Here is a 21,166-nt window from a genome sequence, read left to right as displayed (position 1 = left end):
CCTACCTCGTTCTCTCTCTCTCTCTCTCTCTCTTTCTCTGCATAACTAACCCTACCTCGTTCTCTCTGTCTCTCTCTCTCTCTGCATAACTAACCCTACCTCGTTCTCTCTCTCTCTCTCTCTCTGCATAACTAACCCTACCTCGTTCTCTCTGTCTCTCTCTCTCTCTGCATAACTAACCCTACCTCGTTCTCTCTCTCTCTCTTTCTCTGCATAACTAACCCTACCTCGTTCTCTCTGTCTCTCTCTCTCTCTGCATAACTAACCCTACCTCGTTCTCTCTGTCTCTCTCTCTCTCTGCATAACTAACCCTACCTCGTTCTCTCTGTCTCTCTCTCTCTCTGCATAACTAACCCTACCTCGTTCTCTCTGTCTCTCTCTCTGCATAACTAACCCTACCTCGTGTTCTCTGTCTCTCTCTCTGCATAACTAACCCTACCTCGTTCTCTCTGTCTCTCTCTTTCTCTGCATAACTAACCCTACCTCGTTCTCTCTGTCTCTCTCTTTCTCTGCATAACTAACCCTACCTCGTTCTCTCTGTCTCTCTCTCTCTGCATAACTAACCCTACCTCGTTCTCTCTGTCTCTCTCTCTCTGCATAACTAACCCTACCTCGTTCTCTCTGTCTCTCTCTCTCTGCATAACTAACCCTACCTCGTTTTCTCTGTCTCTCTCTCTCTCTGCATAACTAACCCTACCTCGTTCTCGCTGTCTCTCTCTCTCTCTGCATAACTAACCCTACCTCGTTCTCTCTGTCTCTCTCTCTCTGCATAACTAACCCTACCTCGTTCTCTCTGTCTCTCTCTCTGCATAACTAACCCTACCTCGTTCTCTCTCTCTCTGCATAACTAACCCTAACCCTACCTCGTTCTCTCTCTCTCTCTCTCTCTGCATAACTAACCCTACCTCGTTCTCGCTGTCTCTCTCTGCATAACTAACCCTACCTCGTTCTCTCTGTCTCTCTCTCTCTGCATAACTAACCCTACCTCGTTCTCTCTCTCTGCATAACTAACCCTACCTCGTTCTCTCTGTCTCTCTCTCTCTGCATAACTAACCCTACCTCGTTCTCGCTGTCTCTCTCTGCATAACTAACCCTACCTCGTTCTCTCTGTCTCTCTCTCTCTCTGCATAACTAACCCTACCTCGTTCTCTCTGTCTCTCTCTCTCTCTGCATAACTAACCCTACCTCGTTCTCTCTGTCTCTCTCTCTCTCTGCATAACTAACCCTACCTCGTTCTCTCTGTCTCTCTGTCTCTGCATAACTAAAACTAAGAGCGTCTCCTAAATGACTAAAATGTGATGTAAATATATTTCCAGAGCTCCAGCGAAGGAGGCAGCAGAGGAGGACTATGACTCTGGTCTTGAAGAGGAGAACTGGCCCAGACAGGTGGACGCAGCAGCTAACAACTGATCGGACCCCCCCCGCCCCCTCCCTCCCCCCATCCAGTCACTCATTTCAACAACTGTTACATCTACAATCATTAGAACACCTTCTAGAATATTTGGAAGCCAACTGTAGGTTCCTGGAATTCCAGCCCCTTGAGTCATCTAAACAGACCTCCGTCAGGCTCTGTAGACCACTACTAAAACCACACCATAAAACCCTTTCTCTGAGGAAGTGTTTTCATAATGAACAACACGGATTGGAGTACCTTTTTTTTGGTCCTGTGAATTGGACAGTAGGCTAATTCTTTAAGTTAGAAAATTAAGATGTACCTGCTATAGTGTATATATTTAAAAAATAGTTGGGGTAGGTAGTGTAATTTTTATTCTTTAAAAACTGATTTAAATAGGTGATTTTTGTGTTTTCTCTCCTCTTGTGTTGTGGTGATGACAGATTTGAAATGACAATGGAAACAAATATAACATGACTGGGATCATATTGTACACTTGAAGACTTAACCAGGGCTAGGAATGTTCCGTTTTACTATCAAATCAAAGTTTATTTGTCACGTGCGCTGAATACAACAGGTGTAGACCTTACAGCTATATACAGTAGGAAGGCTATAAAAGTATCAAGGCTACATACAGACACTGGTTAGTCAGGCTGATTGAGGTAGTATGTAGATATGGTTATAACATCAATATACAACTAATGCCCTGACTGTCACCAGCAGACCGGGGTTTAAATACTATTTGAAATTGTTCATATATATATATACATGCATACATACATACATACATGCATGCATGCATACATAAATACATACATATATATACATGCATACATACATACATACATACATGCATGCATACATATATACATAAATACATACATATATATACATACATGCATACATACATACATATATACATACTTTGGAGTGTTTTCTCTGGCCTGCTTAGAGAAAACACTCCGCCAGGTGGGCGGGATTTGTACTTTTGGTAATATGCTGTTAGTTCAATTGAGCCCAGCTAAAGTATTTGAGATGATTTCAAGTAGTATTTGAACCCTGGTCTCCTAGATGTATGATATTCCATAATGAGCACATCATTATTGTGATGTTTTTCTATGGAGTTAAATTGGTGCCAAAACCTTTTCTGGCAGTAATTTAACTCCATATTTCCTCCTATCTACTATTTTAACGGAATTCGTAATGAACATAACTGGGCTTCAGTGCTGAGTTTAGAATCCATTTGTATCACAGCAACACACCTGTCGTTAGGGAAAACATAGCGTACTACACCCTACTCCGGCACACTCAACAGAGCGGAGGTGCGTCCAAGATGGCACCCTATTCGACCAGGACCTCTGGTTAAAAATACTGCACTAATTAAGGAATAGGCTGCTTTTTCAGACGCTGACCGTTTGATCGTAGTAGTGGCTTTTTGTTGTTGTTTTAAACGTTGAAAATGTTTATTTCTGTAGTGTTGTACCCCCCCCCCCCCCCTTCTAGAAACCCGCTCTCTAGGGAATGAATCTGTCAGCTCTCTCTAACCTCACAGGGTTACAAACTGTTAGATCGATATCAAGCAAGGCAAAGGGGCTTGATTTTCAATAAGGTTTCAGAGTTGCTGACCTAGGATCAGGTGCTACCCGGTCCATGTAATTGTATTCATTATGTTCTATAAAGGATAAACTGATCATAGATTCAACATTCTTACTCTGATATTCTTTCTGTATGTTTTACTTTGCTCTGGCTGGGTCAAGCTTCACAACCGCCACACCTCACCTGTAGTAATTCTCCAGTACGTTGTCTTACTAAAATGGTCCCTCAATCCCATCACTAGGCACTTCTTCCTCAATTAAGCCTTTTAACTATTTCTATCCACACTGAACCATGGCTGTTCTATGTCATGTAAGGCTGTTATAATACAATCATCATCATAATACAACTGTTTGTGTTCCTTTTTATGCTTCTCTTCTCAACGGTCAATCATAATAACATGTAAAATCTCAATTTATTGATGTGATTGTTTAAATATTATAAATAAAATGTGTATCTCTGTACAGAATGATTTGTTGTCTTACATGTTTTTAACACTCTCAATGTAGATTGTGTCAAAGCTTCTTTGTTGTTTTGTTCAAACTCCATTTGTAATGCTATGTGACACCACTGAGGGGCACCATGACAACCATCGCTCTACCTCCACGTTAGAGAGCAGAACTGGCCATGTAGTACCATGACTACCATCGCTATGGCACCACTGAGAGGCCCCATGACTACCATCGCTCTACCTCTACGTTAGAGAGCAGAACTGGCCATGTAGTACCATGACTACCATCGCTATGGCACCACTGAGGGGCACCATGACTACCATCGCTCTACCTCCACGTTAGAGAGCAGAACTGGCCATGTAGTACCATGACTACCATCGCTATGGCACCATGACTACCATCGCTATGGCACCACTGAGGGGCAACATGACAACCATCGCTCTACCTCCACGTTAGAGAGCAGAACTGGCCATGTAGTACCATGACTACCATCGCTATGGCACCACTGAGAGGCCCCATGACTACCATCGCTCTACCTCTACGTTAGAGAGCAGAACTGGCCATGTAGTACCATGACTACCATCGCTATGGCACCACTGAGGGGCACCATGACTACCATCGCTCTACCTCCACGTTAGAGAGCAGAACTGGCCATGTAGTACCATGACTACCATCGCTATGGCACCATGACTACCATCGCTATGGCACCACTGAGGGGCAACATGACAACCATCGCTCTACCTCCACGTTAGAGAGCAGAACTGGCCATGTAGTACCATGACTACCATCGCTATGGCACCACTGAGGGGCACCATGACTACCATCGTTTACCTCCACGTTAGAGAGCAGAACTGGCCATGTAGTACCATGACTACCATCGCTATGGCACCACTGAGGGGCCCCATGACTACCATCGTTTACCTCCACGTTAGAGAGCAGAACTGGCCATGTAGTACCATGACTACCATCGCTATGGCACCACTGAGGGGCCCCATGACTACCATCGTTTACCTCCACATTAGAGAGCAGAACTGGTCATGTAGCTCATAAGCAGCTCATGTGTAATCTCTGTGTTGAAAGTGTTTTGTACAACACGTTCCTGTTTCTCAACACATCAGCATTTCTCTAATCCTCTCCTTCCCTCGGACTCCCTGTTACTTTCCAGGAAGACATTGCCAAGAACTGGAGGTTGCATAAGTCGATGGGGTTGGTTTCCCCAGACTTGCCATTTAGTTCTAGACTAAACAGCATGTTAAATGGAGTTTACAGGAAACCGGCCTATAGTGTGAAAATGGTGTTCTGCTGAGAAGGAAATAAAATCCCTTTTAAACTATGTTGACTTCCAGTAAATGTTGAAAAAATCTCTCAAATGTCACATAATGCACACATACTGTTACCAGGCTGGTTAAATAAGAATAGTTACCAACGAGATCTTGTGTAACCCTTCCCTGGAAAATAAACCACCATAGATATACATCCTGGGTTCCACTCCAAAAGGGTCTGAATACTTATGTAAATGTAATTATATATATTTTTTTTTATAAATTAGCAATTAAAAAAAAAAATCTAAACCTGCATTTGCTTTGTCATTATGGGGTATTGTGTGTAGATTGGTGAGGGGGGGAAATAACAATTGAATCCATTTCAGAATAAGGCTGCAACGTAACAAAATGTGTAAAAAGGGAAGGAGTCTTGATACTTTCCGAATGCCCTGTACATCATTAAAGGCAGCCCCCCCCCCCCCCACCCCACACACACCTCTCTGATTCAGAGGGGTTGGGTTAAATGCGGAAGACACATTTCAGTTGAATACATTCAGGTGTACAACTGACTAGGTATCCCCATTTCCCTTGCCCTTCATGGGTTCCACCTAATAATAATCCCCAGTTTACAATTGGCTCATTCATCCCCCTCCTCTCCCCTGTAACTATTCCCCAGGTCGTTGCTGCAAATGAGAACGTGTTCTCAGTCAACTTACCTGGTAAAATAACGGATAAATAAAAAAAAAAAAAAAATCCACGGGTAGTTATTAGTAATGTGGTGTCAACAACAGCACATCTGATGATGTCAGACAAGGCAGGGGCTTATAAGTGATTAAGAGAATTAGCTTGTGTGTTGATACTTAGGCTATTCATCCAGATATAAGTCATTCAGCGTACACCTGTCCTGTCAACACTTCACACACACGGTGGACTGGTGAGAGGACACTTCTCAAAAGGGGAGGTGAGTGAGTACTGCCTGTGAAAAATGCAAAGAATGTGCGTGTGTGATCAATAAATTAAGATAACTGCCATCTATTAATATCGATTGTGATCCGTTCATGTTTGTAGATATGACACAGCTGCCTTCACTGTCATCATAACATTCACCTGACAGAATTAGCTATTTCAATTAATTTCACCAAGGAATAGAGTACTACTCTAGCTTTGCCCTATGCTGTGTGTGTGTGGGGGTTTTCTTGTTCTGGGTATACAGACAGGATGACCAGTCTAGAGGAGGTTCCCTTTAAGAGCCCTCTGGGGCCACTACCACTGGGGCCATTACAGGAGCTGGGGCCCCTGGGAGGAGAGAGAGAGCTGGTTACGGCCCCAGAGTTCACCATACCAGACCGCCTCCAGATCCTACAAGACACTGAGGTTAGTTACATGGCTATGGCAGGCTATGTGATATTGTTTTGTGATAATGCTGGCAGGTACCCTAGATATTGGGGCTCGGGGCTCCCGAGTGGCGCAGCGGTCTAAGGCACTGCATCTCAGTGCTAGAGGCGTCATTACAGACCCTGGTTCGATTCCAGGCTGTATCACAACCGGCCGTAATTGGGAGTCCCATAAGGCGGCTCACAATTGGCCCAGTGTCGTCCGGGTTAGGGTTTTGCTGGGGTAGGCCGTCATTGTAAATAACAATTTGTTCTTACTTGAGTTGCCTAGTTAAATAAATAAAATAAAAATATTATAGTTGGGCCAGCAACTGAAGCGTAGCGTTCGATTGCCGAGTCCCAAAAAATAATATTTGGTGGGATTCTAGGTAGCCTATTTTAAAATCTCCTGCCGTTGTACCTTTTGAGCAAGACACTTAAACTGACAATGGACAAAAAAAGTGTTCTTCTTCAGTATGAGTTCACCTTAGAGAACTGGGTGATGTCTGCGCTCCATGGAGGATGCTACCGACCCAGGGATGCCTCGTCCCCATCTTGTCCTCCGTACTGGCTCATGTTCTCCAGTCCCCAGGAGAGTCGCTCGGCCAGCAGGTGTTTTTATGTTCTTCTTTTAACTCTTCTATTGTCTAAAATAATGAAATGTATGTTAATCACATGAATTTAGCCTGGGTCCCAGATTTGTTTGTGCTGTCTTAATTGTATCGTTTTACTGTAAAGTGTGTTGTAGTTTTAAATGCACTTTAAATAAAGTTTGATTTGATTTAAGGGGGAACAGTAATCTGCGGGGCTCTGCCCTCCGACCAAGGAGCCACAGCCTAAGCTCTGTGGACACACGTCACCTTAACCACCACCCTCAACCCCACCCCCTTCGCCGCTGCCAGCATAGCCACCGCAAAATCAAGTTAATGGTCTCGGACTCGGAAGACGAAGCTGGCTACTCAGAAGACGACGAGGGCTCCTCCACTGAAGATAACGCCTCAGACTCAAAGACACACCGTGGAGCCTATCACGGTGGTGAACGGCCTCGGCTGCAAAGCTCTGCACCAAAACACCCATTATCCAGAGTCAAAGACCACCATCTTGGATCTTCAGGCTCTTCCTCGGCTCATCACCACTCTAACCTGCCTTCCACTGGTGGTGAACGGCCACGGTCGCAAAGCTCTGCACCAAAACACCCACTATCCAGAGTCAAAGACCACCATCTTGGATCTTCAGGCTCCAACTCGGTTCATCACCACTCTAACCAGCCTTCCACTGGAGGCCGAGGTTACCAGGGTCGCAACAGGAGGTCCAACTCTTCCTCCGCCCTGGACTGCAGGAGGCAAGTGTCATTCACTGGGCTCAAGCAGGAGCAGGGGCGTACCATCAGCCCACTTTGCCATGGTCAGGCCAGCAGTGCCCAGTGCCATGGCGATCAGAGGCCCTGCAGGAAGGATTTCAGAAGCCAGCAGCAGGCGTCATCGTCCTCTGGCCTGGAAGAGTCTTTTGTGCGGGCTGGTAGCCCTCAGTGCCATGGCCATGCCAGCAGTCCCCAGTGCCATGGCCATGCCAGCAGTTCCCAGTGCCATGGTCAGGCCAGCAGTCCCCAGTGCCATGGTGGCCAGAGGCACTATAGCAGAAAGAGGCAGCACTCTTTGTGGTCAACGGGAAGGAAAAACTCTGCGACTCCACAGCAGCCACAACGACCCTCTTCAGCTGGCCCTGAAATCAAGAACAACAGGCAGACTGTAAGTATAGCCTTGTTCCCAGGTCTGTGTCTGTGTGGCTAGTGTTGTTGTTATGTCAAAACATGACACTCCTCTGCTCTGTGATAGACTGGACAGACACCTTATACGGTTGTATTAGGGGATCAATTCCATTTCAATTACACTTTGGGCTACATTTTACATTTTAGCAGACGTTCTTATCCAGATCAACTTAGTTGGTTATCAACATACGTGTAACATATCACAAGTTATAGTAAGTACTTTTTTCCCTCAATATAGTAGTTAACATCAGTCAGTGCTATTATGGAAAGACAAGTGTGAGAGTTTTTGGGGTCAATTCAGGAAGTAAACTACAACCCAACCCAGGCTACTTAATCTTACTCTAGCCTGTCACTATTCTTCCTTTTAGGCTCTGCGTCCACGTAGCTCACACGGCATTGGCTGTGACACATCTGCAGAGTTGCTGACGGCCCTAAGTCAGGAAGAGAGAGAGCTACTGGAGGCCATCACTGAGCAGGGCTACCCTCTACACACTGCCATCCTGGCTCTGCAGAAGACTGGCCGCCGCAGCCCGCAACAGGTAGGTTTGACTTACCCATCCTGTGACATGACAACCCCAGTGGCAGTCTTGAGGTCAGAGAGTAATCAGATGGTTGAATTCCAGGGCTGACAGGAAAAAATATTGGCGGTGCCACCTACCTATTGCCCTTCAGAAAGACACTTAACCCAGAGATCTAAATAGATTTATGGAGACCATGTTTTTATATTGTACTTGTTCACCCCTTTTGTCATATTCACCTCTATGGTCCTGTTTTTCCCCACAGATCCTGAGTTACCTGGTTGCCAGTGACCGTCTGTGTGCGCTGGGCTACGAAGAGGCTCAGGTGGAGGAGGCCATGGAGATGTTCCAGAACTGTGAGAGCAAGGTGAGCTTCTCAATACGTAGAGCTTCTCAATACGTAGAGCTTCTCAATACGTAGAGCTTCTCAATACGTAGAGTTTCTCAATACGTAGAGCTTCTCAATACGTAGAGTTTCTCAATACGTAGAGCTTCTCAATACGTAGAGCTTCTCAATACATAGAGTTTCTCAATACGTAGAGCTTCTCAATACGTAGAGCTTCTCAATACGTAGAGCTTCTCAATACGTAGAGCTTCCCAATACGTAGAGCTTCCCAATATGTAGAGCTTCTCAATATGTAGAGCTTCTCAATGTGTAGAGCTTCGCAATACATAGAGCAAGGTGAGCTTCTCAATACGTAGAGCTTCTCAATACGTAGAGCTTCTCAATACGTAGAGCTTCTCAATATGTAGAGCTTCTCAATATGTAGAGCTTCTCAATGTGTAGAGCTTCTCAATACGTAGAGCTTCTCAATACGTAGAGCTTCTCAATATGTAGAGCTTCTCAATGTGTAGAGCTTCTCAATATGTAGAGCTTCTCGATACATAGAGCTTCGCAATACATAGAGCAAGGTGAGCTTCTCAATACATAGAGCTTCTCAATACGTAGAGCTTCTCAATACGTAGAGCTTCTCAATATGTAGAGCTTCTCGATACATAGAGCTTCGCAATACATAGAGCAAGGTGCGCTTCTCAATACATAGAGTTTCTCAATACGTAGAGCTTCTCAGTATGTAGAGCTTCTCAATGTGTAGAGCTTCTCAATACGTAGAGCTTCTCAATACGTAGAGTTTCTCAATACGTAGAGCTTCTCAATACGTAGAGCTTCTCAATACATAGAGTTTCTCAATACGTAGAGCTTCTCAATACGTAGAGCTTCTCAATACGTAGAGCTTCTCAATACGTAGAGCTTCCCAATACGTAGAGCTTCCCAATATGTAGAGCTTCTCAATATGTAGAGCTTCTCAATGTGTAGAGCTTCGCAATACATAGAGCAAGGTGAGCTTCTCAATACGTAGAGCTTCTCAATACGTAGAGCTTCTCAATACGTAGAGCTTCTCAATATGTAGAGCTTCTCAATATGTAGAGCTTCTCAATGTGTAGAGCTTCTCAATACGTAGAGCTTCTCAATACGTAGAGCTTCTCAATATGTAGAGCTTCTCAATATGTAGAGCAAGGTGAGCTTCTCAATACATAGAGCTTCTCAATACGTAGAGCTTCTCAATACGTAGAGCTTCTCAATATGTAGAGCTTCTCGATACATAGAGCTTCGCAATACATAGAGCAAGGTGCGCTTCTCAATACATAGAGCTTCTCAATACGTAGAGCTTCTCAATATGTAGAGCTTCTCAATGTGTAGAGCTTCGCAATACATAGAGCAAGGTGAGCTTCTCAATACATAGAGCTTCTCAATACGTAGAGCTTCTCAATACGTAGAGCTTCTCAATATGTAGAGCTTCTCAATACATAGAGCTTCGCAATACATAGAGCAAGGTGCGCTTCTCAATACATAGAGCTTCTCAATACGTAGAGCTTCTCAATACGTAGAGCTTCTCAATATGTAGAGCTTCTCAATACGTAGAGCTTCTCAATACGTAGAGCTTCTCAATATGTAGAGCTTCTCAATACATAGAGCTTCGCAATACATAGAGCAAGGTGCGCTTCTCAATACATAGAGCTTCTCAATACGTAGAGCTTCTCAATACGTAGAGCTTCTCAATATGTAGAGCTTCTCAATACATAGAGCAAGGTGAGCTTCTCAATACGTATAGCTTCTCAATATGTAGAGCTTCTCAATACGTAGAGCTTCTCAATACGTAGAGCAAGGTGAGCTTCTCAATACGCAGAGCAAGGTGAGCTTCTCAATACATAGAGCTTCTCAATACGTAGAGCAAGGTGAGCTTCTCAATACATAGAGCAAGGTGAGCGTCTCAATACGTAGAGCAAGGCGAGCTTCTCAATACGTAGAGCAAGGCGAGCTTTTCAATACGTAGAGCAAGGCGAGCTTCTCAATACGTAGAGCAAGGCGAGCTTCTCAATACGTAGAGCAAGGCGAGCTTCTCAATACATATTCTAAAGGATTCTACATATTCTAAATTATTGAATTTGAATTCCATTTCTGTTTCTGCTAATATCACTCCATAATATCAAAGCAACTGCAATATCTTGCTGTGAAAGTATTGGGTCAGGTTTCCCGGACACAGACGAAGGGCTCTATATATTTTTTTAAATGTATTTTACCTTAACTGACTTGCCTAGTTAAATAAAGAACACATTCTTATTTTCAATGACGGCCTAGAAACAGTGGGTTAACTGCCTTGTTCAGGGGCAGAATGACAGATTTTTACCTTGTCAGCTCGGGGGATTCGTTCTTGCAGCCTTTCGGTTACTAGTCCAACGCTCTAACCACTAGGCTACTTGCCGCCCCAATAGGCTACTTTCCGACCCACCTATTCAAGCTGAAGCATTACAGATTCCATGATAGAAATGTAAAGGTCATTTTCCGATTGCGCGCCGACATAAGCAGCGTTTACCTTGAACGCAGCGTTTACCTTGAACGCAGCGTTTACCTTGAACGCAGCGTTTACCTTGAACGCAGCGTTTACCTTGAATGAGGTCTCCGCTAATGCGGGAACACTGCCTTTACATTTCCATCAGGCCGTAGAGCTGGACTTCGTCGATGTGGATTGAAATAGGGCTTAATTCAATCAAATCAAATTGTATTTTGTCACGTGCGCTGAGTACAACACCTTACAGTGAAATGTGTACTTTACAAGCCCTTAACCAACAATGATTTAAGAAGTTTTAAGAAAAAATAAGTGTTAAGTAAAAAAAATTGAAAATAAAAGTAACAAATAATTAAACAGCAGCAGTAAAATAGCAATAGCGAGGCTATATACAGGGTGTACTGGTACAGAGTCAATGTGCGGGGGCACAGGTTATTCGAGGTAATTGAGGTAATATGTACATGTAGGTAGAGTTAAAGTGACTATGCATACATAATAAACAGTGAGTAGCAGCAGTGTAAAAGAGGGGTTTGGGTATCCCTTTAATTAGCTGTTCAGCAGTCTTATGGCTTGGGGGTAGAAGCCTTTTGGACCTAGACTTGGCGCTCCGGTACCATTTGCCGTGCTGTAGCAGAGAGAACAGTCTATGACTCCTTCCTCTGACACCACCTGGTATAGAGGTCCTGGATGGCAGGAAGCTTGGCCCCAGTGATGTACTGGACCGTTCGCACTACCCTCTGTAGTGCCTTGCGGTCGGAGGCCGAGCAGTTGCCATACCAGGCAGTGATACAACCAGTCAGGATGCTCTCGATGGTGCAGCTGTATAATTTTTTTGAGGATCTGAGGACCCATGACAAATCTTTTCAGTCTCCTGAGGGGGAATAGGCTTTGTCGTGCCCTCTTCACGACTGTCGTAGTGTGCTTGGACCACGATAGTTTGTTGGTGATGTGGACACCAAGGAACTTCAAGGTGTTAAGAAGCCTTCTGGACCTAGACAATCAGATCCACTTTAGCAAACATCCACAACAAATCAAATCAAATGAATTTATAAAGCCCTTTTTACATCAGCAGATGTCACAAAGTGATTATACAGAAACCCAGCCTAAAACCCCAAACAGAAAGCAATACAGATGTAGAAGCATGGTGGCTTGGAAAAACTCTCTAGAAAGGCAGGAACCTAGGAAGAAACCTAGAGAGGAACAAGCCTCTGAGGGGTGGCCAGTCCTCTTCTCGCTGTGCCAGGTGGAGATTATAAGAGTACATGGCCATTAAGGCCAGATCATTCTTCAAGATGTTCAAAACTTCATAGATGACTAGCAGGGTCAAATAATAATCACAGTGGTTGTAGAGGGTGCAACAGGTCAGCACCTCAGGAGTAAATGTCAGTTGGCTTTTCATAGCCAAGCATTCAGAGGTCGAGACAGCAGGTGTGGTAGAGAGAGGGGGGGGGGGGACAGGTCAGGGTTCAGTCAGGATAGCCACAGGCAAAATAGCAGAAACTGGATCAGCAGCACGACCAGGTAGATTGGGGACAGCCAGGAGTCATACAGGACACCAGAGAAAACAGGAGAATTTCACCAGATATGACAGACTGACCCTAGCCCCCCCCCCCACATAGATTATTGCAGCATAGATACTGGAGGCTGAGACGGGGGTTGGGGGAAACTGTGGCCCTGTCCGACGTTACCCCCGGACAGGGCCAACCAGGCAAGATATAACCCCACCCACTTTGACAAGCACATCCCCCACACCACTAGAGAGATATCAACAGACCATCAACTTACTACCCTGAGACAAGGCTGAGTATAGCCCACGAAGATCTCCTCCACCGCACAAGCCTGAGGGGGCGCAGAACCAGACAGGAAGATCACGTCAGTGACTCGACCCACTCAAGTGGAGTATAGTGAAAAAAAGCCTGGCAGGACGTGACACACCCCTCCTAGGGACGGCATGGAAGAGCACTAGTAAGCCAGTGACTCAACCCCCGTAATAGGGTCAGAGGTAGAGAATCCCAGTGGAGAGAGGGGAGCTGGCCAGGCAGATACAACAAGGGTGGTTCGTCACTCCAGTGCCTTGCCGTGGCTATATAAAGGGGGTACCGGTGTACAGAGTCAATGTGTGGGGGCACCGGTTAGTCGAGGTAATTGCGGTAATATATACATGTAGGTAGAGATATTAAAGTCACTTTTGCATAGATAATACCAGAGAGTAGCAGCAGCATAAAAGAGGAGGGGGCAATGCAAATAGTCTGGGTAGCCATTTGATTAGATGTTCAGGAGTCTTATGGCTTGTGGGTAGAAGCTGTTTAGAAGCCTCTTGGACCTAGACTTGGCGCTCTGGTACAGCTTGCCGTGCGGTAGCAGAGAGAACAGTCTATGACTAGGGAGCTGGAGTCTATGACAATTTGTAGGGCCTTCCTCTGACACCGCCTGGTATAGAGGTCCGGGATGGCAGGAAGTTTGGCCCCAGTGATGTACTGGGCCGTTCGCACTACCCTCTGTAGTGCCTTGGTGCAGCTGTAGAACCTTTTGAGGATCTGAGTACCCATGCCAAATATTTTCAGTCTCCTGAGGGGGAATAGGTTTAGTCATTTACGACTGTCTTTGTGTGCTTGGACCATGTTAGTTTGTTGGTGATGTGGACACCAAGGAACTTGAAGCTCTCAACCTGCTCCACTTACAGCCCCGTTGATGAGAATGGGGATGTGCTCGGTCCTCCTTTTCCTGTAGTCCACAATCATCTCCTTAGTCTTGATCACGTTGAGGGAGAGGTTGTTGTCCTGGCACCACATGGCCAGGTCTCTGACCTCCTCATTTAATGCTGTCTCGTCGTTGTTGGTGATCAGGCCTACCACTGTTGTGTCATCGGCAAACTTAATGATGGTGTTGGAGTCTGGCCGTGCCTGGCCGTGCAGTCATGAGTGAACAGGGAGTACAGGAGGGGACTGAGCCCGCCCCCCAGAGGGGCCCCCATGTTGAGGATCAGAGCGGCAGATGTGTTGCTACCTACCCTTACCACCTGGGGGCGGCCCTTCAGGAAGTCCAGGATACAGTTGCAGAGGGAGGTGTTCAGTCCCAGGGTCCTTAGCTTAGTTATGAGCTTTGAGGGCACTATGGTGTTGAACGCTGAGCTGTAGTCAATGAATAGCATTCTCACATAGGTGTTCTTTTTGTCCAGGTGTGAAAGGGCAGTGTGGAGTGCAATAGAGATTGCATCATCTGTGGATCTGTTGGGGCGGTATGCAAATTGGAGTGGGTCTAGGGTTTCTGGGATAATGGTGTTAATGTTAACAATGACCAGCCTTTCTAAGCACTTCATGGCTACAGCTGTGAGTGATACGGGTTGGTAGTCATTTAGGCAGGTTACCTTAGTGTCTTGGGCACAGGGACTATGGTGGTCTGCTTGAAACATGTTGGTAGCCAGTGTAGTGAGGCAAAATCTTTGGTTCTTGTCGGCTCAAACCCCGCCCAAAAGGCTTGAAAACTAGCCCAATTTTTTCTCACAGCAAGAGAGGAGTTGCCATATTTAGACAATTAAGCTGTTTTCCATAACGTTATCGAGCCAATTATAGAAGGAATATCGTAGTAACTCGTAACGACGTTAGAAGCAAAATGAGGTTATCCTCAAAATAATAATTATTGCGAGCTATGACATGAGAAAAGATAATTCGCCCATATTAAACTCGCCAGATCATTTTCCATCAATGGAGGGCGATTTAACTCACTTGACTGCTATGATTAAGCAATGAGGCACACAAGGGTATGGTATATGGACAATATACCACAGGCTTTGTAAATACATTTGATTGATTGATTGATCCAGGCACTTCGCTAAGGGCTGTTCTTAAGCATGACACAACACGGAGTGCCTGGATACAGCCGTTAGCCGTGGTATATTGGCCATATACCACAAACCCCCGGGGTGCCTTATTGCTATTATAAACTGGTTACCAATGTAATTAGAACAGTAAGAAGTCATTTTTTGTCATACCACTGGTATATGGTCTGATATACCACGACTTTCAACCAATCAGCATTCAGGCCTCGAACCAGGTTTATAATTGTAAATAAATCCCCTTTGCGCATGTGCATAACTATATATATATCCAACAGAGTTTGAGTGATGAAAGTTGGACAGATAATTTCAAAATCTCTGAAATGTTTGCTATTTTCTGGCAGTTGTGCTGTTATTATGTGCCAGATATTAAGACTACAAACCGTTATAAATGTCCCATTTGCAAGATGGACTTGTTATTTCAATAGGCTACAGATAAAAATCTGGGTTTATGATTGTAATTCAATTTTGCCATGGCTTGTTTGGATAAAGGCAGGTAGCCTATAGCCCCTGATAGGCCTACATCTAATTTCAGATAGCCTGCAGTAGCCTAGCCTCTACAGGATCGGTGTCCCGACCTCTGGAAGGTTGAGCTAACGTAGGCTAATGCGATTAGCATGAGGTTGTAAGTAACAAGAATATTTCCCAGGACATAGACATATCTGATATTGGCAGAAAGCTTAAATTCTTGTTAATCTAATTGCACTGTCCAGTTTACAGTAGCTATTGCAGTGAAATAACACCATGCTATTGTTTGAGGAGAGTGCACAGTTATGAACTTGAAAATGTATTAATAAACCAATTAAGCACATTTGGGCAGTCTTGATACAAAATCTGGAACAGAAATGCAATGGTTCATTGGATCAGTCTAAAACTTTGCACATACACTGCTGACATCTAGTGGACAAAATATAAATTGTGACTGGGCTGGAATAATACATTATGGCCTTTACCTTACATTTCAAAGATGATGGTACAAAAAACAAAAAAAATAATGTTTTTTCTTTGTATTATCTTTTACCAGATCTAATGTGTTATATTCTCCTACATTAATTTCACATTTCCCCAAACTTCAAAGTGTTTCCTTTCAAATGGTATCAAGAATATGCATATCCTTGCTTCAGGTCCTGAGCTACAGGCAGTTAGATTTGGGTATGTCATTTTAGGCGATAATTTGGAGAAAAAAAGCTGCGGATCCTTAAGAGGCTCTAGACAAAGATGTAGGCTAGATGTGAACTGAAAAGATTTAGCAGCTTGCCTAGTTCAAATGAACATACTCATTTATTCAACATGAATAGCTAGGCTAGGTGATTGAAGTGCTTGTTTCTCCAATAGCCTGCTGGAATAGGCTACATGGGGTCATAATTTCAATCACTGAATAAAATATGAATTATATGTATATGAACTGAATAACTTGTCAACAACAGCCAGTGTTTGTTTTTAAATATTATTTTTAGATTTGTTTTTACCTGTAGCCTAATCTGACTACTGTTATCTTTGATCTAATGGTTCTAACAATTGATCGGCAATTGTGGTTAAGGTTTGATAACTTCCAATGTAATTAACTAAACATGTCATTAATTATTGCATAATAACACAAGGCTACAACAACAAACGGAAGTTATATGCTATTTATTCAAGTGTTTTGCCAACTCAAGGTAGGCTACACAAATTGATTTGCAATGACTCCAGTGATATCTTCATTTCAACATTCAACGTATCAAATGGTAGCCTACAATGGCATATAAATGAATAAGCTACTTGATGGCCAACGGAGGCAAATGTGTCATTCTCCACATTTAATGTCAGTTTCATTGAGGACTTTCCCCATAAAAAGAACCACGTGTGGGAGTTCCATAACTTCAATTTAAAATTTCCAATCGGAAAGCCCCCAAAACCCAAGAACGGAGCATGCATAAAACACTTCGATTGATACCGTTTTCTTTAAGCAAAGTCAACATTAGAATGCAGTTTAATCCACCTCCGAGGTTATTTATGTAATGCGCCCAAAGTCATTTTCCAGTGCTCTGTCTCCATTATTTCTTGATGTGCGTCAATTCTAACGTATTAATATGTTTTATGGAAAAATGGCTGGAAATAGGTGTCTCCATAATGACAATCTAAATAGCCTACATACAACTGGTTAAAAGTTGTCACGACGTGCGCACGTGCTCCTTCCTCTCCTCTCGCGACTCGCCAATAACTGTAGTGTTCTCAACAGAAATCCCATGCAGCCTTGTTTACACGTTTGAACACTGGAATGTGAAATGTGATCTACGCCTCGATTAGGATGCATGATTTTTCAATTTGAGAATATTTATATAGCCAACACTGGGGCGGGTGTGGCTTCGTGACAATGACACAATAGCAGCTGTTAACCGATTTGATAGTTCCACGTCCTACATCACAACATCCATGATGCAGGTGTCTGCTATCGCTTGATCCGATTGAATCTAGAAGCCTAAGCCTGTTCTTTGGACAAAAAGCACTTTCAATAGAAAAGGCTACTCTCCTCGATGTTATCCTCACAAATAATCCTGATAGGTATCAGTCTGGTGTTTTCTGTAATGACCTTAGTGATCACTGTTTTACAGCCTGTGTTCTAACGGCTGCTCAGTGAAAAGACCTGTTCTGATTTGTCAGACACTTGCTAAAAAACTTTAATGAGCAAGCCTTCCTTCATGAACTGGCCTCTGTAAAATGGTATAGAATCAACTTGATCCCCTCTGTCGAAGACGCTTGGACCTTATTTTTTTAATGTTTTCAGTGGTATTGTTACCAAAAACGCCCCCATAAAGAAAATTTGAATTAAAAACAAGTTCAGCCCTTGGTTCGACCGTGAGACCGAGGGGCTAAAGGAGCTCCTCAAACTTGACCCCAAAAAACATCTTCTTTAAGGCTGCTGCCCCTATCGTCGCCAAGCCTATCTCCGACCTTTTAACCTGTCTCTCCTCTCTGGGGAGGTTCCCATTGCTTGGAAGGCAGCCACGATTCGTCCTTTATTTAAAGGGGAGATCAAGCTGATCCTAACTGTTATAGGCCTATATCTATTTTGCCCTGTTTATCAAAAGTTTTGGAAAAACTTGTCAATAATCAACTGACTGGCTATCTTGATGTCTATAGTATTCTCTCTGGTATGCAGTCTGGTTTCCGCTCAGGTTATGGATGTGTCACTGCAACCTTAAAGGTCCTCAATCATGTCACCATTGCCCTTGATTCTAATTGATGTTGTGCTGATATTTTTATTGATTTGGCCAAAGCTTTTGATACGGTAGACCATTCCATTCTTGTGGGCCGGTTAAGGAGTATTGGTGTCTCTGAGGGGTCTTTGGCCTGGTTTGCTAACTACCTCTCTCAAAGAGTGCAGTGTATAAAGTTTGAAAATCTGCTGTCTCAGCCACTGCCTGTCACCGCCACTGCCTGTCACCAAGGGAGTACCCCAAGGCTCAATCCTAGGCCCCACGCTCTTCTCAATTTACATCAACAACATAGCACAGGCAGTAAGAAGCTCTCTCATCCATTTATATGCAGATGATACAGTCTTATACTCAGTTGGCCCCTCCCTGGATTTTGTGTTAAATGCTCTACAACATCTCCTGCCATGTCACTGATGTGTCGTGAAACAGTGTTGTTTGATGAAGGCATTGTCTTTATAGTTTTTTGGGCCTTTTCCCCCAAGCACTGTCCCAGCCATATCCGCGGTAGCAGGAAGAATTAAGTTCTCCACAATAGTATGGGGCTTGCCTGTCCTAGCCACTCGGTAGCTCACCATATAAGATGCTTCTAGCCCCTTTTTATTAATGGTATCTGTTGCTTTTATACATGTCTTACTACACGAAAGTCGTCTTAATTCTCGCTCAAAAAACTCCTGTGGATTATTTTTCAAATTGCCATGTTTTCTTTCTGAATGTCTGCGCAAGAGTGAAGGTTTCACTGAGTTGTGAGACAGTACTTTTGCACATATATCACACTGTGGCTGAGGAAAGGCTCCCAATATAAGTGAACCCCAAATAAATGTAGTTCTCATCATATTTGCACCTCTTCGATGGTCCAATGTCCCTGTCTGTGGTTCAGTGCTTTCTCGGGTAAGGGGGCAGTATAGCTCTCCGGCTGCATCAGATTCACAACTGTCAGTGTCCATGCTAGCTGGGCTAACAACAAATGTAGAATTACTGATGCTAGCATTGGATATGCTCGTGGAAGCAGAACAACTTGTCGTTGACAGGTGCAGGTGTAGTACTAGTAGCAGTACTACCAGTAGAGCTGGTATGTGTCTCTATGGACGCGGGCCTTACTTTTTTTTAACCATTTATCAATTTTCGAGTAAATGGAATGAGCAGCAGCTATGTTTGGGTACATACGCACCGTTAGTGAAATTCCCGCGAGAGAGTAACGGTTAATGTGATTGGATGTTAATTATTTGACTAGGCTACCTGTATTTGACAACTCTAGTTGGTTTAATAAAATTTTTGGCGGTGAAACGAGGCTACTCAGGCGAGAAAAAAACCTCACCCAAACGTATAGGCCCGACTGTTTGAAAATGTACAAAAATAAAATAATATTATTTTACACTTAAAAATAAATGTGAATCACATTTTTATTTGGCGTACCCCAGTTTGAGAATACCTGCTCTATCGTAATCTCTCCTCTTTCACACCAGCTGCCAAACTAACCCTGATTCAGATGACCGTCCTACCCATGCTAGATTACGGATACATAATTTATAGATCGGCAGGTAAGGGTGCTCTCGAGCGGCTAGATGTTCTTTACAATTCAGCCATCAGATTTGCCACCAATGCTCCTTATAGGACACATCACTGCACCCTATACTCCTCTGTAAACTGGTCATCTCTGTATACCCGTCGCAAGACCCACTGGTTAATGCTTATTTATAAAAACCTTAGGCCTCACTCCCCCCTATTTGAGATATCTACTGCAGACCTCATCCTCCACATACAACACCTGTTCTGCCAGTCACATTCTGTCAAAGGTCTCCAAAGCACACATCTCTGGGTCGCTCCTCTCAGTTCGCTGCAGCTAGCGACTGGAACGAGCTGCAACAAACACTCAAATTGGATAGTTTTATCTCAATCATGGATACTCTTACTGACAGTTGTCGCTGCTTCACGTGATGTATTGTTGTCTCTACCTTCTTGCCCTTTGTGCTGTTGTCTGTGCCCAATAATGTTTGTACCAAGTTGTCATGTGTGGCTGCCTTGCTGTGATGTGTGTTTTGTTCTATATTTTTAATCCCAGCCCCCGTCCCCGAAGGGGACCTTTTGCATTTTGGTAGGCCGTCATTGTGAATAAGAATTTGTTCTTAACTGACTTGACTAGTTAAAGGTTAAATGATTTTTAATCCAAGACTAGGTAGGGGAAATCAGCCCATAAATGCAAAATCTTGCAAACGTTAATTACATTGTTTAATGCCACTCCATAATGAATTCTTATTCCAGGCTGGTGAATTCCTGCAGCTCCTGGCTCAGTTCAATGAGATGGGCTTCCAGCAGAGTGCCATCAAAGAGGTTCTACTGGTCCACGAGAACCACAGGGAGAGGGCCCTGGAGGATCTCATGACACAGCACAACTAATGGCTGTTATACCAGAGATAATGTTACAAGAGGTTCTACTGGTCCACGAGAAGCACAGGGAGAGGGCCCTGGAGGATCTCATGACACAGCACAACTAATGGCTGTTATACCAGAGATAATGTTACAAGAGGTTCTACTTGTCCACGAGAAACACAGGGAGAGGGCCTCATGACACAACGGAGGGCTCTATTCATTCCGTAATCGCTAAATTTGAGGGCAATGTTCCCACGTGAGCGGAGATCGCTACAGGCTTAATAGGAAAATAATGCTTCAGTGATACAGATTAAATAGAGCCCATTATACCGCTGAGAAGTTGGAGATGAATGTGCAGCAATATAGTAACCTTTTAATGGGTCATGTTCAGTAGGGCACACCGTAGCAGAACATTTTGAACCAAGTGTGTGGCAGTCCGTTTATGAACACAGCCAGGGGGTTTAACTCCATCAGAATATAGATTCATTATTTAAAAGATATGTGATGGATTATTGATTTGCGAGTAAACATTTATTTTCACCCCATTGCCATGACTTTATCA

General features: G+C 43.9%; 2 protein-coding genes across 4 annotated transcripts in view; both read left to right on the top strand.

Moving 5' to 3' along the window:
• LOC139578108 (ATP-dependent Clp protease ATP-binding subunit clpX-like, mitochondrial) overlaps positions 1–3,455 on the top strand; it is a 30,483-nt gene extending 27,028 nt beyond the window's left edge. For all 3 annotated transcript variants that reach the window (XM_071405321.1, XM_071405322.1, XM_071405324.1), the window contains one exon: positions 1,317–3,455. In XM_071405321.1, the coding sequence (XP_071261422.1) occupies positions 1,317–1,410 (94 nt within the window). In that variant the 3' untranslated portion in view covers positions 1,411–3,455. The remainder of the gene's footprint in view (positions 1–1,316) is intronic.
• Positions 3,456–5,918: 2,463 nt separating this feature from the next.
• LOC139577964 (filaggrin-2-like) lies at positions 5,919–21,144 on the top strand. The gene is made up of 6 exons (XM_071405085.1): positions 5,919–6,074; positions 6,549–6,685; positions 6,861–7,821; positions 8,210–8,380; positions 8,625–8,726; positions 20,497–21,144. Exons 1-6 carry the CDS (start codon positions 5,919–5,921, stop codon positions 20,629–20,631), a joined length of 1,662 nt encoding a protein of 553 aa, XP_071261186.1. The 3' UTR covers positions 20,632–21,144.
• The last annotated feature ends 22 nt before the right edge of the window (positions 21,145–21,166 follow it).

Source organism: Salvelinus alpinus, chromosome 6 (genome assembly GCF_045679555.1).
Source record: "Salvelinus alpinus chromosome 6, SLU_Salpinus.1, whole genome shotgun sequence".
NCBI lineage: Eukaryota > Metazoa > Chordata > Actinopteri > Salmoniformes > Salmonidae > Salvelinus > Salvelinus alpinus.
This window is presented reverse-complemented; position numbering and strand designations above follow the sequence as displayed.